The sequence below is a fragment of the Strigops habroptila genome, chromosome 2 (assembly GCF_004027225.2).
Source record: "Strigops habroptila isolate Jane chromosome 2, bStrHab1.2.pri, whole genome shotgun sequence".
NCBI classification, from domain to species: Eukaryota; Metazoa; Chordata; class Aves; order Psittaciformes; family Psittacidae; genus Strigops; species Strigops habroptila.
The window spans coordinates 85,770,966-85,789,704 of NC_044278.2; the positions used below are offsets into that span (position 1 = coordinate 85,770,966).

The following is an 18,739-nucleotide window of genomic DNA, read 5'->3' on the forward strand; positions in this document are numbered from 1 at the left end:
GTTTGAAGTCAAGAAAAGGCATCTCAAAATTCTTGCTCAGAATTATGATACAATTAGTAAAGAATCATGACAAAGCATATTGCAGATATTGATAAATATCTAACAACACAAAAATTTACTTTTCTGCCTTTTGCCTTGTTTGTCCTTCATCATACACACAGTCTAATCAGATGAGCAAATTAAGCCATTTCAAAATGAAGTAAGACTGAAAGGAATTTAGTGCTGCTGAAGACATGGGTGACCTGTCTGCTTAATTGCAAGACGCCTGCAGCTGGCCAGCTGTGTCCTCAGTAGTGTGTGAAAAATTATGTGGATATTTAATATGCATAGTAATTCAGCAGATTTCATTTCTGTCTCCTGTGGTCTCATATTCCTGAGTTGCAAAGAATTATGAGAACAGCACAAGATTTACATAAGCCTTCTTTTATTTATTTACCTGATGATTTTTATGGTTGCACAGCAGCTATCTGAGATGTGTTTAATGGTCTTAAAGAAGAATTACAGATTTTGTTCTCTTTCCTGTTGCAATGTTTGAAGTGTTTCATGGTTTCATGGTTTCATATTCAATCCAGCAAAGTTTAACTTCTCTCTTGCTTGTTGGGAGCGTGCATCAGAGTTTTATCCACTGGGTAGATGTCTAGAACTATGCATCCACCCAAGTCTGTAAAACTAGTAGACATTAGAATAATTCCACATAGAAAGCATTCCTTTGGGCAAGCCCATTTTTGGGTAGTATAGCTGTTTCCCAGTTTGCGGTAGGCTGTTAGTTCACCAAGGCTCTGCAGCCATCAAGGGAGTTGAAAACAGAAGGGAATACATTCAAACTGCAGGATTTAACAAGCAGTATTAATTCTCACACAGAATCTGCAAGGGTATGTTTATTTCCTCTGACATTTTCCCCTACTTAGCTCTATTTTCTTAGTGTGACTGCGAGAGTTAAGATTATTCACAGTAGGTTCTGAGACAGGTATCTTAGGGCTAATTGAACTGTATTTCCACTTTTGGACACTAAGTAGGGCATATACTCCCTGTATATATTTCTGGTGGTGTATTTACCCGTGGGGCATATACTCCTTGTATATATTTATGGTGATGGATGAAAGGGAAAGCTGTTTGTTTGTAATCCTTGATCAAATTATCTGTAGTCTGTCATTTAATGAGTAGCAGCTGACCTTGATCTAAGCTGGAATATACAGAGGAAATTCTACAGGAGCAAAATACAATACATAAAATCCATGTATATGACCTACAAAGCAACTACTTTCCAACAGAATTAAAATGTATCTAGGATTTACCAACACAATATTTTGTTGCAGAATCATTCCTAATGTTCTTATGAGGTGTATGTATAAATTTAATGCCAAATATCGCAATCTAATATTATGTTGTTTTGGATTTTTTTTTTTTTTTTTCCCTCCCTCTTTGTTCTTTTTGTTTCTTTTTTTTTTTTTTTTTCTTACAGATGGGCCTCTTGGGCCACGAGGATTAGCTGAAGCTACAGAGATGTGTACTCAAGAATGCCTGGTTTTGGGTCACTCAGACAACTGTTGGATGCCTCCCAGCTTGGGCCCATACCAACAGCCAAAGTCTCCTCTCTCCACCTTTGCACCTCAGAAAGAATGGGTTAAGAAGGACAAACTAGTTAACGGACACACATTGACCAGGACCTGGAAAGAAGATAGCAACAGAAACCAGTTCAGTGACCGAAAGCAGTATGGTTCCAGTGAGGGCCATTTCAACACTGGCAACCACATGACTGATATTCCTCTGGCCAACTTAAAGTCTTATAAACAGGCCTCAGGAGCTGTTGAGAGTCCAAAGGAGCACCAGCTATAAGAAATGGTTACTTTGGACCAATGACTTTAGCCTATTTAGACTTGCTAATACTATGTGTGTGTCAGAGCTTTATGTGCTGGGTAGACCTCTAGAACTATGTTTCACCTAGCAGAGATATGCATATCTTTATGTTAGCAGCGTGGAAGGTATGATGTCCTGCAACATGAAAGAGTGTTTCTACTAGTTGTGTGCTTTTGTTAAATAGACGTGATTAAAATCTGATCTCTCCAGTTTGCAAATATCTGTTTTTAATTTGTTTGGTTTTTGACCCTGGACTGCTGCTATGAACAGAAGATGCACTTGGAGAGTGAGAGAGCAAGAAAGTTCAGTGGATTGCAATGATTGAAAAGCATATCCAGTTAGAAAATTGTGCTTTTGTTGTCATTGATCTATGCCTGGGACCATTATACTTGAGATCATATTGCAAACAAAACAACTGAAACTGTAAACATTAAACCTATTGTGCTATTAACAATGTTAGTGGACACTTATAAGCCAATCAGTGTTCAAATACTTGTAAATAGAAACAATTATTACTTACAATTTTTGTGTACTTATAACGTTCACTTGAAAAGATACTGTAGCATATTTCTGTGTTTCACAGTTGCTTTTTACTTCCTTTCATTTGCTTCCTATTGCTTTGCTTTTATTTTCAGTGATGGTGTTTCTGTGTTAGTAGTCTGTCTGACACACAATGTTCCAAGGAACTCAAAACACTTGTGTTAAAAGATTAAAAAAGGAGTGATGGGGTGGGAAGGAAGGTTGGTTATAGAAAGGAAAAAAGAAAATATATTTCATTCTATGTAGCAGCAAATGATGCCATCATTCAGGTAGAATTTCTTCTTTTTTTTTTTCCTTTTTTTTTTTTTTTTACTATTCAGAAATGAAAGGACTTGTGTAAGGGCTTAAAAATTTAGCTTTTTTTTTTTAATTCCATTATGTTTCATAAAATAGGGAAACTGCAAAACAAAAAAAAGAATATTTAAATTATGGTGGAGGGTGAGAGGGGAAGCTGTTTGTAATCCTTGATCAAATTAGCTGCAGTCTGCCATTTAATGAATAGCAGCTGACCTTGCTCTCAACTGGAAAATACAGAGGAAATTCTACAGGAGCAAAATACAATGATAATGTTTTTTTCCAATTGGGCAGGTGTGTGTCTATACCTAAGAGAGTTTGTATTGCTGAAACAGCAACATTTGTGTTGATCTTCATCTGTGTTAACGTTGTAGTAACACAAGTGTTTTTAGACCATAGCCACAGAATATTTAATGTGTTGTGCCTTCATGATGTAACAGAGCATTCTCCTGGTAGGCTAGTTGGGGGAACTAAAGGGTTAAATCTCTAATTATTGCTGTTTAACTGTTTGTTATCATAGTTGGTCAATGCCTGGCAGGTACCAGTATCATGTCACCTCAGTCAAACTAGCAGAGTGACTCCTAATGTTAATAAAATCTAAGTTGCACGCAAAGCAAATCCAAATCCAAACATTTTAGATGGTTTTTGTTAAGGCATGACAGATGACCTACACAACTAAATAGCATGCAAAAAAAAAAAAAAAAAGAAAAAAAAAGTCCTTACAGAGAAACAAAAGTTACTTACGCCACAGTGAAATATCAGTCTTAAAGTAAAAAACTTAGTAATCTGAAGGTGACTTTATTCTTACCAAAAACACAAGCTTTTTTTCTTCTTTATTCTTTTGTGTATAGCCGTTCACTTTTTTCTTCTTTTTTTTTTTTTTTTTTACTTTTTTTTTCCTTCACAATATAAAAGGCATAAAAATGGGTTAGGGGTGCATTGCTTATTGCAGTACTTATGTCAGTTTGTGAGGGGTGTTTGATGACTTTGACAGAATAAATATCTAACCAGTTATCCTTGTTACTGCTTTGCCAGTTCAACATTATTTAGTTATTCAGCTCTTGCAATAAATGTTCTGAATTCCTTATTGTGTTGTGTTAGTTCTTGGGCAGATGCCTAAGGGATTTTATTCCTGTAAGTTTCTTTCTTTCTGTTATTGTTGGTTGGCTCATTTCTTTGTTTCATTCTGAATTTCCAGTTATTTTTCTAAGCATATCATGGTCCATTTGGTTCACATAGATATGTATGAGAATGGAATATACAACAAATGATAAATCCTGAGGGCCATATTCTGTCATTCCTATGGTAAGTAGGAACTTGTTCAAAATTAGTTACTTGAACTGGGTAAAGTTTTACTTACCCAGCACAAAGGTGACAGAATCTAGCGCAGATTTGTTAGGTATACTTAAGCACATGTAATAAACATCCTTGCATGAGTTTTTGTAACAGTACAGTGGTAGCATATAGAAAAGTCAGCACTTACCACACCTCAGTCTTTCTTTTGAGAGTAGAATAAAGTTATATTGAAATACAGTAAACACTTTGTTACAAGGAAAATTTGTGTGGTTTATATAATCACTTTTGTTGCAGCACATTTAAAAAAAAAAAAAAAAAAAGGAAAAAAAAAAAAAAGCCCTGAAAAACCTGGAAAAAGATGTATCAATATAAATAACTTATTTTTCACCATGCTCAGTTTCAAAGCAGAGATACCTTGAGTTCTATATTAAAACCAGAAATACAATAATTGTCTGAAAACCTAAATAGCGCTATTTCAAATTAAAAGTGCCTTTTAAACAGAATGTATTTGAAAAAAAATCCTATCACAACAGAAAGTAAATGATGTGGCTATTGCTACAGAAAGAGAACTATATTCTGCTCTAACGTTCATTACTTTGTGCCGCCACCACCTTTGCAGAAGGAGCACAAATAAATATGATTTAGATATCTAGCAGGTGGAATATTTATTTTTTAGGAGGACAGAAGGAAGGAAGGACTTTATCTTAATCCCATTTAAACCAAAGGAATATTTTCCAGAGGTTTCCAAGGAATCTGGATTTGGCCCTAAACATGTAGTCATTAAGTGCCCATCCATTAACAACCGTTTGGTTTGCTCAGTCAGTAATACTAGCACTGCTGTCTAAAACTCACAAATTTAAATAAAAAAATAAAAAGATAAAAAAGGAAAAGAAAAATTCTGACATGAAATCAGTGCTATGCCAAATGAAGAGATTTTTAAAGAAAAAAAAAAATCCCACTGCACAGAATGAGAAGGCAGCTGGATGTTGGAAACTATTCAAGTTTACTAGCTATGAGGCTAAATATTACTTAAAAGTATTGATAACCAGGCATGATATGGATGCCTCTCTGATGCCAGTTCTGGCTTTTTTTTTCTTCAGCTAGGAAGACTGGGTGCCATTTATTTATTGATTTATTAATGCACACATTTGAAGGACTGCTAAAAAGATAAACCAAAGGTTTTTTTAATAGTCCTTTATTTTTACTGTCACTGACCAAAGCCCTTTGTCCAAATAGAAAATGGAAAACCTGCATAAATATAGTTATTTAACGCTACTTAACCCTAAGCTGTGCCAGCTCTTACTAAACATACAGCATTCAGGACCTTTCCCAAGGAACTGTCTCAAGGCAGACAAAGAAATACATGGAGCAGAATTAAGGAGAATGCAGAAACATATGCCAATTCTAGCAAATAGATAGGAAGAAAATTAAATTCACATTACTTGCTTAATATGATTCTTGCTTTTTAGGAAGTTATTAATAGGAATCATGGTCAGAAAGAATCTTAAGGACTTGAGTATGGAGTTGACTAAACTCTAAGGGAGGAACTCAGGAAGCTTTGGATATATAAATGGCATAAAAGCAAGAGATGTACATCTGTGAGAGGAAAGAACAAGAGTGATAAAGACTGAAAACAAATACATAGGGAAAAGAGGATCACAACATTGATCAGAAGTGTAATCTTCACATGTTGTGAACAAAGGAAGGCACTAGTAGCTTTAACAAAAGAGGACACAATGAGAATCACTGGACATGGCAATAGGTGATGTCAGGAGATCCATGGGACTCATGACATGACAAAAGGCATAGGGATAGGGTCTAATAGCCTTAGGTAGCAGCATCTGACACCTTAAAATAAGTTGCAAAAGTATTCCTACTGGCATGAGAGCTCATATCCAGTTCAGACAGAAGAACAAGTAATCTGTGATGACTGATTTCAAGTGATCACAAACTATTTAGCTGATTCAGCTGGTAAAACTTCTTTATGGGATGTATCCTTGCCACAAAGTAAAATAAGCAGGGAGAGTTCTCTACAGCACGTGTGGTCACATATGCCAATTCAGACAGTGAAAGCAACCGAGTACTCAATGGCATCATCTCTGAATGCTCAATTCTTTCCTATTTAATACACTTCTTCAATAGAACTGTGTTCCAAAGTCTCGACTTTAATTTACATGCTTGCAGTCCTTGCTACTGTGATGAAAAGCATCAAAATGGAAACCAATTCTAGAGCAGAGCAAGATGTTTTAGTATACTGAAAACATGATACACTGTCACCCAGAGGTGTGAATCAGCTCAGTGTATCATGTATAGTTAAGCTCTAACTCTATTACTATTAGTTTTATTCACTTTCACCTCTGATAACCTTAGTGGACACCCCATAATCCAAAACAACCTTTGACTTTTCCTCTTGTTCAAAAAAACCTCTCACTGGTAGATGCTTCCTTGTAAAATTATAAAGTATCCTTTTTCATATATTACTTGAGTGGATTCATTTTTTCCAGTTTGGCTTCTCTGAAATATGGTAGCTTATATAACACAGCTTCTTATATCATAAACTGCTTTTCTTGTGAGATCCCATTCTGTACTTTGTTTTCAACCACTTGCACATAGTAAGATCATAACATAGAGGGACAGGTTCTGAGCCTTCAGGCCTCACTGAACCCCTTACAAAGCAAAATATCAGGGCCTGTCCCATAATTAGTAACAGAAATAACAAGTCCTTTATATACAGTGGACTAGCAAATGCTTGGAACAAAGCGAATTTGTAATTTCCAGGTTTTCAAAACACAACGTAGTTTATTTATAATCTGAAAATAATGCTAATAAATGCAAAATTAGGGGGATGTTTTTGTTTTTATTTTGTTTTCTTAATTGATATAAACACATCACTTCACTGGAACTTACGTGCTGATATGTATCCTCATCCTGCCAAATGCTGTGCAGCTCTTTTGAGACACTAAGTGCACTTTATTTCCTTAGAACACTGCAGTAAGCATCCTCTTCTAGGAGCAGCTCAGTGTTTCACAGGACTAGGTCCATAATGAGGAGAATATCACAGACATGCATGTCATATACCAAGTTTTCAAGCAAGAATTGTTCAAATGCAGCATTTCATGGCTCTAACTATAGCTTTAAGTTTATACTGTTATCTAAATTGTACAATAGTGAAAGTATGTCTTTAACTTCCAGAAAGTATCCAAATTCTCACTGTATATTATGAAAAGAAAGAATTGAATGTCTCTCATTTTCAAAAATAAGTTGTTCATTTTTACCACAGCCATTCTTAAATCTACCTGTTGTGCCTAGGTATTGCAACACATTCTAATACTGCATGGCATGTAAATAGATACCTTAATTACTCGTAATAATATGATTATATACACACATATACATATATAGATTATATATATACTTAAATATTATCAAACACGTAATTACTCAGTATTATTTAATGGAATTTTGGGACTGTGGATTTTGTTGTTTGATGTACTTTAAACCGTATGAAGCAGCATATTCTTAAGACTACCCTCACCAATGCTTTTGATTATTTATTCATTAAGTAAATTGCTTTCTTTTGCTTGTTATAATCCTGTTTGTACAACCATGTGATAATGTTAAAATGGGTAAGTACTGTATGGGAATTATAACTGTTTCTTTCTTGTCTAAATATATACTTACAACAATATTTATTAGTGATCTGAGTTTTAAGAATGTGTCTTTTTATGTGCTTACTATCTCCTTACACATGGTACAAATTTAAAGGAAAGCTGAGATAAGATTTCTTCATGCAACTCTGAATGCCCCAATGGCTTTTAAATGTCTTTTTGCCTTTATTCACAAGTGAAATTGCAATGAGAGCTGTGCTTTAAATCAGCCATAAAATAAATACATAATACAGTACTTAGGGTTTGTTTATTGTAGCTATCATAAGTGAACCTACATTTTTCATTTCTCAGGTAAAGAAATATTAAGCCTCAGATGGGGGAGGGAGAGACTCTGCACTCAGAGAATAATATTTAGAATAGCTGATTTAACAGAAGATGTATCAGAAATCCTGTACACTAGAGAGTGGGTTTTTTCCATATTTCACAGTCAGCTTCCATCTTTGTCTAGGGTCAACTAGAACGTGTGCCTCTTTGAGGAGCTCAAACTTTTACTGTTGATAAAACTGACAACTACTTTTTTTAACTCCTAGTAATATTAAAGTCAATGGGAATTCTCTTGATTAGTTCAAAAAGCTAGTATTTCACTGACATTTAAATGTGTATTTGTTAAAAGAAAACTTATCTTCTGCTTTTTTCCACTCACTAGAATATTCCATAGAAAAATTCTTTCCTCCCGTCCCTTCCCATCCCCTTCCCTTTCACCCACCTTATTGTCTTGGATGTTTTCTGGAGAGGTAAGTGCTCCAGCACCACGAAATGGTAGACCAAACTTGAGGCAGTTAAGAGTTCCTAGTGTCTGCCCACATTGGACAGTTAATTTAGGTTCCTTGGTTACATTTTATGTAATGCCAGATGGGCACTATTTCCACCAGGCATTTCCTAAGGCTCCCTCTTACAATTTGCTATTTCTCACATCGCTTGAGAACCCACCTGTGCTCCTCAAAGATTTTGACATTAAGCTGAAACTGTTACTATGTTATATTTACCTGTACCACATCCTTCATAAGGTATATAGTTTTCAGTTTCTTTTCAGGTAAGGAATTGAAAGTGGGATCTGTGGTCCTGCAGCTATACAGACATTTTTGACATCTTGTCATGTGGGTACTAATAAAAAAGCAGGCTCACTTCTTGACCTCACTGCTTTCAGAATGGAGAACAGGAAAGCAAGTGCAGCAGAAAGACAGGAAAGGGAGGTGACAGCAGAAGGCCATATGTGTTATGGAAGCAGTAAACTATGGTAGCAATGAAAAGAATACATTTTAATTTAATGAGGAAAACTACTGTGTGTTCTAGGTCTTTGTATCTCTGTGACACCATAAAAATTGACCTTCTTACCTGTACAGGTTTCTGTACACACAGCATATTTAACAGCATTTTCTTATGAAAAAGGAGTATCCAGAATTACGGCAAGGCTGTACCATTCTTCTGCTGAATTTCTTCCATTTGATATTCACATTCCTTCTAAAAAAAAGGTTTTCTTGAGACATTGCTTTTCTGCGTTCCAAATGAATATAGGGACCAGAAATGATACCACTCAGTGACTGAGCACTGAATTTGACTAGTGAATTTTTTATATCAAATGCTTATAAAATCATTAGCTACAGATAGCTTGTAAATAAACCATAAGCCTAAACGAATAAAGAATTACCTGTTGCAAATTAGGAAAGAGAAAAAAAAAATAAAAATGACAGTGCACAAAGGATTATACTCCTGATAAACAATTCAGACACTTCTACACCCTCCCCCCAAAAAAGAGCACAGCTGATAAAGATACATGCTTAATGCCATAATACGATCAGTAGATTTCTTTTCATGTGCAACATCCTGTACAAAGCTCTGGGTTGTGGAGATGTTTGTGTTTTCATCTGATATTTAAATTAAATAAACATGAGACTAAAGAACTTCAGTTACATAAAATGAAAAACACAATATCACATTAATAGAAAAATTAATTAATTACCTTTTTCTATTACAAGTCACTATTTAATCGTCGTGTTACAAGCACTATATCCTTCTTAGTAGTGGCTAAAGAGATTCTTTAAAGAGAGTATTCTACAGGTTTATATGTATTATGTTTTATTTTTTAAAATTCAAGTTTATAAATTGTTTTCTTTTGGGAAGAGAAAGTCTGAATTCTGTTTATAGTGCTTGTACTTTTGATTTTTTTTTCTTTTTCTTTTCTTTTTTTTTTTTTTTTTAATTTTTTCAGGAGTATTGTTTACTACAGGGAGCAGCATAGGCCTGTGTTTTCACTCCATGATCTTGTACTCCTAGGACACTTAAGCTATCTTCAATAGGAAGTTCTTCTACATTATTGATAAAGATCATGCATAATTACTGTCCAACATGCGGTGTTAAGCCCCCGAGAGAAAAAAAAGTAAAGAAAGCAGCCACATAAAGACAATTGTTTTATTCACACACACACAAAAAAAAAACCCCAAACCTGTACTGCATTATGAAATCAAAATTAACACACGCCAGAGCTACCTAGTTACGGATGATGACTGATTCAGCAACACACTGTTTGTTTCCTTCTTCAGGAACCACACCAAATGAAATTGTGAACAGTTATGCCTCATGGTGAGTCTAAACTTCATTCTGAAAATTATTTGAAACACGAAGGGTTTCTGGATATATGGATTTGGAGGGAATGCAGTCTTAGGTAGGTCTCTAGCAGGTCTCTAGGTGCATAGTGGAGCAACCTTTTAAAATTACCTCAAGTTCCCTAACATATAAACAGCTACGTTTGAAGATGTTCAGAAAGAAACCTTTTACTCCCAAGTTTAGACACAGTAGCTCTCTGCTTTATGGAGAATCAGAGTGCAGAACCTATTCCAAACTTTGCAGCAGTCAGCTGCAAAGTCTCTGGATACTTTACCATGTCAAATTACTCATCACCAATATTGAAAATCTGAAAACTTGTAAGAACAGTGAAAGAGAGATCGCAGCTAATATGTGCTTTTAGCCCCTGGTTAAAAAGGAAAGCAAATTAATTTTGTTGAAGGATGAGGGAAAGACACATTCAAGATTTTTAGATTCTTTTTTTTTTCTTTGTGAAACCTGTAGCTGCAGGAAATTATATTGTTAATACTGCATTTTCTTTGGATGCCTTACTATATATGGTTCTATTACCATGTTAAAGTCTAAAGTCAATAACTGTAAAAGCAATAATTCTACACAAATACACATTCAGTTAATCTACGGTTCTTGTATGGGAAGTACAAAGAAATTGAGTTTCTCTGCATTTCTAGAATATCAAATGCATGATTACTATTTATAATAAGCTTGCAGTCACATACTCTGGAATTCTTTGGTCCTGAACAATTGCATAATTACTAATTCAACTACATTAGCATTGGGAGTAGACATGGATTATTTCAAAAGGGGTACTACTGATTTAATGAGGCCTCAGTCTGTGCATTTCCAAAATTACAGAAATTCTGTTTAACACCCATTGGTGCTTTTGGGTATTTGAACCAATAAATCAACCAACTGCCAACCAAAAGAAGCAGTAAAAAATGAAAACAAACAGAAACAAAAATGAAATAGCATTTTTTATGATATGCAGCTACCAAATACTATTTTCTGACACGTTTCCAGCAGTCTGGCTGGCTGTACTATGGACTTGTAGCTGCTGAATCTACTGAATACCTAAAGCTGCCATTTTTGACAGTGTTTTTGTATTTTGAGTGTTTATGGCATTGTGATTATGCTAGAATAAACATGACAATAGGCCATGGACACAGAGGAGCTATTCTGTATTCATTGCCCTTCTCTTGCATTTGCCACCTCATTTTCTTTCTGTGGTAGGCAGCAGCTGATCAGATCCTGAGGTTGTGGAGCTGGTATTTTGCCAGAAGCAAATAGTTGGCAGTTCTGTCTAGAGAGGAATTTGTAAAATTTTGTGAAACTTGCCTCTTTTTTTTTTCCTTGAAGGTGTCTTTATTCTGCAAAGGCCCCTGTATTAAAAACTCCCTTTGATTTCACTGGGAGATAGATTAGCTCAAGCAGTAGTTTTCATGTCAGCGGTCATTACACCATATAGGGATGAACGGATATGTAATCAGAGACACTGTAAAATCCTTAAACTCATATGCCCCCAAGTAATCCCGCTGTGTAACCAACAATTACTTTACGCAGAGGAGTAAAGGGGAACAAGGATCTTAACATAGAAAGATTTAGATTGCCTAAATTACAGCATGTAGTCGCAGATCTACCACACAGCACCCAACTGAAGATCCTCCTATTGGCACTAAAATTAATGGTTGACCTCTATCAGTTTTAATGGGGTTTTTAGGGCTTACAGAGTAGGCTCTGCACATGCTCATAAATTCCTCACACGTCTCTATTCAACAAGCTGTCAATGGACTTAGGCGAATGCTGGCTTCATTAACATGCTCACTGGATAAAATCAATTGGATTCCCATTCTCAAAACAGGACACCTGAGCCCGAGTTGCAAGTGAATGAGGACATCTTCATCTCTTCCTAAGCAGTGGAGAATGGTGAGAGCTAAATCACATTTGCCTTCCAGCCAACAGACATTCTGAAAATCAGGCTGAGCACTATGAACTGAGTGTCCTCAGCTTGCTTTTTAGCCTTGTCTAAGAACAAATGTAGGTAATATGGGTGGCAAGAACCCTTTACAACTTTCTTTTGCATTGCACAGAAGTGTTATGCTATAATAGTCCCCAAATGGTAAGCTTACAATAGGCTATTTGTTACATGAGCTCCAGCTGCAGAGGGCTGTCGTGTAGTTGCCATGTGTCAGGGGCAATGTGGAAGGACCTCCCCTGACTTCTAGCCCATCTTTGATCATTAACACAGCTGTGCCGAAGGGACCTCTCTACAGTCCCACTACTGAGGGACCTCTCAGCACCTCCACTACTACTACTGGGGACACCTGACCCCTTTAGACATCCTGGGAGAGACCTACGATCGCTATCAAAGAGCTAGGATGAACACAGAAGTGCAAACTGATGTCCTCTTCAAGCCAGAGCACTCTACTTCCATGACGAGTGCTTAATAAAAGTGTGAAATAAGCACATTTATTTTTGTATATGATCTGCCTGCTTGTACCCAGTCTTATTCTAGTAGCATTTCAGCTTTCTGGCAGCAAGAAATGGATGTCAATGTTCTTGTGTAGTCTCTCACTGTTCCTACCTATCTTTGCTCTACTCAAAATCTCCTAAAATATCCAGCATGAGTGACACACATTAGCAAATCATAAATCTTCTAATCCTGCAGGACCCACTTCTCTCTGAAACTTTCTAACATTGGTAGAAAGGCCACTCCTTTTCCTCCTTTAAACCCTCAGGCAATCTTGATTGTCCATGATTTCAAAGTTTTGCACAACAAAGTATGCCCCAAAGGTGACTTTGACTTGCCATAAGACTTGCTGCAGATTACCCTTGCATCAATGCAGGCAGTACCTCTATAGTTTGAAAGGAAAATCCTGCTTTTCAGGAGTGTCACAGGGTGTATACTTGCTTAATTGTGCAGAGCAGCTGCTTTCACTGAGTGTGAAGGTTTATGAAATGAGCAAGAAGCCAGGATAGGATAGGATGAGCTTGACTGTCTGTAAAGAAAGGGAAAGAGAAAAGAGAAAGAAAGATGTTATACTTGATGTAGCCAGGATCAGGATGGCTGTCTTCTCAGAGAATGCGTCCTGTGATGTCTGAGGCTATTATGCATGACACAGGAGATGCGGTATTAGACCTTGTAAGTGTTGATGCAGATGTTAATAGTCTTTCCCCCAAAAAAGTGGGGAAGAGGAGAGAACTAGCTGCTAAGATGAAGGAATATGCAGTCCAGTCCTGGGCTGTCAGACCTATGGAGCGGGTGGACTGCCATGTATACACCATAAGTGAAGCTCTTCCACAGAAATATGAGAGGTTGCTTGGTGACCTTGCTGGAAGGAGCTAGAACTATCATGGTAGTTCTAACTGAAGCTTAGAAGGGAGGTGATAATATGCTGGCAGGCTTTCAGTTACAGAAGTATTTCTTGACTTCAACACTGGTCTCAAAACTTGTGAGTTCCAGTGGAGTCTGAGGAAGTCAGGATGTCTTGAGTGCAACAATGCTCCAACACAACAACCACCAAACAGGGTGATGGACATCCTGTTATACTTGGATCACAACTTTTCTAACCTCTGAACTGCAACTTGTCTCTCCTTTCTTGCCCATAAGCAGTACTTCCTCATTTTGTTGTCCAAACTTTGCCCTGTCTGACCGTAGATCCCCACACAAGCTCCTGTCTAACTAATCACATTAGCCATGTGCTGTTAGGCTCTATCCTGAATTTCTGTTAAAGCCTGACATTATCTGCAAGTTATCATCTAATCTGTCACTTTTCTGTGGCATCTAACTCCACTTTCCCCAAAACCCATGTTCTGTTTGTTAAGGTACTTAAAATATCACTGTAAGATATCAAGATAGGCATGCATCAGAACCTGAGTGTCTCCCCAAAGGCTTTAGTTTGGACAGTCTTGATTGGTACTCACAGTCCAGGCAAAACTGAAGTAATGAGTGTGTAGCCAGTGAGAGTCTATTATAAGTACATCTAGAAGTGAGATGTCAATTGTAATGTATGTTAGAAGGCTGGATTGCAGGTGTTGATGTTTCTTAAATCTTAATGTCTAACTGAAGATGCCTTCTGACTATAGGCGTATTTTGTGTGTGTGTGTGTGCATGTGAGTATGAGGAAGACGCACTGGTGAGTACTAGAACATCTGTAACGCTCAAGGACATTTACTATGAGTCAGATGAGCCACCCCTACTGTGAGTATTACTTTGAAAGAAAATTAAGAAGTAGATTTTACTTTTTTTAAATTTATTTAGTCATAGAACTAATGATTTCTTATGTTTACCAATCTCTGATAAATGTTTTCACAATGAGAATTTCGAAGCAAAGAGTATAAGTAACAAATAAATAAATATAATACATTTGTACGTTCTATATTCCTGTACTGGCTAATCTAATATTCTTTAAATGCCAGAGAAAATTTTTATTTTACATATTATATTGAAGACTTATATTGAAAATCTAGAATGCAGTTGAGGGCATACTTAATTCCAGGAATTCAGAGATATTGAAAGCCTGATCTCAAATCTACTGAAGTTAATTAAGCCTTTCCTATCATCCCTTAGAAATCAAAATAATTTTGTGAGCTAATTCATTAGTTTATTTAAGAATAAAATTTGATACTTGTTTTATTAAAGTGAAGCTTTGAAATTAGTATCTAAGTATTTAATTTCTGTTGCTTCAACTGCAATTAATGCAGGTGTTTAAGACTGAGTTTCTCACCAACCTAATTGCAGGACAATGCCTACTAGCTGGTTCTCAGAAAAGAATCCCTTCTCTGACATTTACCAAATTCTTTTTGTTACATTGTCCTTCATGAGTGAAGAGAATACATCTCATGGTATCGTTCTGAAATAATATCAAGGAGTGGAAAAGAAAAAAGCCAAACAAACAACAAATTAATACAAAACAAACCCCCAAACCAAACACAGTGCATTACTGGGATGTCCTCTTCTCATTGTTTTCATGTGTAATCGAAAGGGTTGCTGATTTTTTTTTTTTTTTTTTCCTTTGATGTGTTCTTTCTTTACTATGGATGCAATAATTGGGCTCAGATGGGCAGGATCATGAGCATCAAAAATGCCTCCAAGTTGCCAAGTTCATGTTTGCATTCTGCCTCCACAGGGTATCCAGATCCAGACATATTAGCCTCTCCCACCTGCACTCTGTAAGAAAACCAAACACAGAGGTCAGCAGGGAACAATAACGACCTCTTAACTGGAGACCTCTGTCCTTGACAATGTGTTAGGAAGACTATGGATGCTTCTGCTAGTGCATTTATGTTCAACTGAGTCTCTTCAACCTGAACTTTGATGTATCAATCCTACCCATCTGCTGTCTTATCAATTTTTACCACATGAAGTTGTATTTCAGTGTATCCTTGAAGTGGTTCCTCTGTCTGTCCTGGTTACATGCCGTTTCTTCAAGTCTGCAACACACCAGCTGCTGCAGGATACCAGTGTCTTCTATCCTAGATGTGTGACCAACCCAGTGCAGCTGTTCTATGATGATCATGGCTACAGTCCCTGGAACATAGAACTGCTCTGAAACTTTCTTATTGAAAATTTTATCCTGCCATCTGATGCACAATATAGTCCACAGATGGTGCAGATGACATTTGTCTAGGAGTCATACACGTCGTCATTAGTCCATGTCTTCAAACTATTCAGCAAATTGGATAACAGTGCTACTTCACAGACTCACAATGTGATCTACCATTTCACATTGAGCTATTTGACCTCAGAGTAGCTTGCATCCTGAACCTCGTTGTGCAGTAAAAATGTTGTATTTCTTGTGGACTTTTTAGAAGGTCCACAAAAAGAAAAAGAAAATAGTAGATGAATGTTTTCTTCTAAATATTATTGGTTTCTTCTAACGATTTTTTTAGGATTCTTTTTTAATCTGGTTTCCATTGTTTAAAATAGGAAGTATTCTACTTACCTACTTCACCTATCTATTAAGAGTCAGTACTTAACAGGTACAGCACACTTGTGCTTTTTATTTATTGCTATAAACCACTAAGTGCCTCATGTAAGGGCCAGACTTTGATCACAGCAGGCAGCAGTGAGTTAAATGTCTTGAGCATTTGAGTGTATAGATAAATAAATAGGCTGACACTGACAGAGGACATCTGCTTATATGTAACAAATGCTAAATATACCTAAGGTTACCTAATATACCTAAGTTCATCTCTCATGTTCGTATAGTCTGGGACAATAAAAAGAAAAAAAGGAAAATTAAAAAACAAACAAAAAATCCACCACAAGCTAACTTATCAGATTTTCCCTCTTTGATCTATGGAGAGAACATAAGTGGAGCACTCCATCTCAACATTACCTTTCTTCTATTCCCTAGTCTTCAAGGAAAAGGCAACCAGTAAAAGTTCAAGATTGCATGGAGCTAGGCTTCAAAACCTTTATTTCATTGTCACTGCCTGGCTTTAGATAGCAGATATAGTGAGCCCTTTGCCAGCCAGATGGATGAAGAGCAGTTACTTCTGCAGTGAAAATCAATTCTGCAGTGAGCTTTTTTGTGGACCCACCATCCTGAAAAGAAAGAGAGAAAAAAGTCTGGAGAATCTGACCTTGCCTTTCTATAGCCTGCTGGAATGAAAAGTTGAATATTATTTATGGATGATGGAATTGATCTTTATCTATTTTAATGGAAAAGAGTGAAAGAGGGCTCCTAACTTTAAATTATGCTATACTGATTCATTACTGACATAGAGGGTACCTTTTCCTTTCCAGTCTATTACAAAATATACAGTGCTAGGCTTTTAAATTTCCATTTTGAAAATTCCTTCTGGGTAGCTGCATTGTCTTCTTTCGGAGTTTTTTTTTTTTTTCTCTTTTTTTTTATATGGTTATAATCCATATGACTGTGGATGATCAGAGCTGACTGATGTGCTAGGTGATAGCACTGTTAAACCACATACTGCTTCCATAGTACTTTTTCTTTTGCAATATTTCCTATTTTTAGATTTCTTTCTAAAAAAAAAAGAAAAAAAAAAAGAAAATCTAAATTACAAACTGAACATATGTTTCCAGTGTGCTTCCCAGGTGTTTAGCCTCAGCAACTACAGTTAATTTAGAACCCAGAAACATATATGAGTAATTCAACTCCAATTATTCCTTATGATGTGTTTTGCCTATAATGTACCTTATCTTTCATTCACTGAATCTCCTCCTCATTTCTCTAAACTTATTAGCTCCCATTGAAGTTCTCATCTTTTGTATTACTCTCTGAGGATGTAAGCTTACAACTCAATGTATTTTATTAAATTGATTTAACAAGTGTATGGGATCAATTAGGTTCCCACTGGTTTTCATACTTGGTTTTCCTTGAATATGAGTATACCATAGTCTTAACAGTCTGCATGTGTTCCTCAGAGGTGGGCATCAGACTGTTTCCCATGTTGTCCAGACCATAATGCTAGTGCTAACAATGCCCAGTGTAAGCCAATTTCCAGTCTGACAATGGATCTTTTTCCACCCTCTGAGGTTTTACCTCCTAAACAGAACATTATTGACAATAGCCTTTAATCCTCATCCTAATTATGTCTTCTTAAAGGCTTCATAGACAGTCCACAAAATGGTGTCCTGAAACCCTGAAGGAAGTATATGTACTAGTTTGTCTTTATTATTTTGTTGGCATAGCTAGAAACATTCAACTCACTTTGTACTCTCTGCAAAATCTAAAGTGAGTTGACAGAAAAAAAGAAGAAACAAAGTGCTTCCTAAGAAACAAAATAAATCATTAACTGCTTACTCCAGCAGAGACCAAAGTGACTTACAGGATTTTTCTCCTTTCATGGCTACACAAACGAAATTAAGTTCTATCCATTAAGTTCTATCCTCTGTATTCCACTCTCCATTAAATATTCCTATTATAGAGTGGTGAGTCTGTTTCTCCTAAGTAACGAATAAAAGTGTTTGTAAATAACCTTTCACTTCCTCTCCTATCCATTCTCCTAGGACCAAAACAAGCAGTGAGTGAAAGGACATCCAAACGTAATATTTCAGATTAGTTGAAATCCTTCTTCTAAGTATGCAACAAGTCTGTTTTTCCCCTAAGGATTTATTAATTTTAAATTTCTGTGTATATCTTGTTTGTTTCAAATTCTAAAGTATCCTCAGAGGATGTGCCAGAAATGTACAGCACAAATAGAATGTGCTATAGGGGAACTGCAATGTTAACTGCAGAGTATCACAGGTCATCTACATAGGTTTAACAAATACATCTCTGATGCTTGATCTATGTCAAGAAAAAGCCAGAGCTTAATCACTTCATGGCATATCTGTGTAGACATAAGCAAAGGTCTAGCTGGTACTTCTTTGGGGTATTATGACTGACTGCTCTCCAAAATTCTTCAAGTCGTTTTTTTTTATATACTTCTGTTTCAGAGCAAGGATTAAGTTTTTAAAGGTAAAATACAGCATAGGTATTCAAAAGTCACAGTCATCATAACACTACTAACTCAGCTATGTTACACATTCCTATTTG

The 18,739-nt window shown here is 36.3% G+C and overlaps 1 protein-coding gene across 3 annotated transcripts in view; it reads left to right on the forward strand.

Annotated features, from left to right (window-relative positions):
- Positions 1-18,739, forward strand: part of PCDH9 (protocadherin 9) — a 779,374-nt gene that overhangs the window by 712,819 nt on the left and 47,816 nt on the right. For 2 of the 3 annotated variants that reach the window (XM_030476037.1, XM_030476038.1), the window contains exon 4: positions 1,463-3,779. The exons of the other annotated variant lie outside the window; for it this stretch is intronic. In XM_030476037.1, coding sequence (XP_030331897.1) covers positions 1,463-1,836 — 374 coding nt within the window. In that variant the 3' untranslated portion in view covers positions 1,837-3,779. Of the gene's footprint in view, positions 1-1,462; positions 3,780-18,739 lie in introns of those variants that run through there. 3 annotated transcript variants of the gene reach the window in all.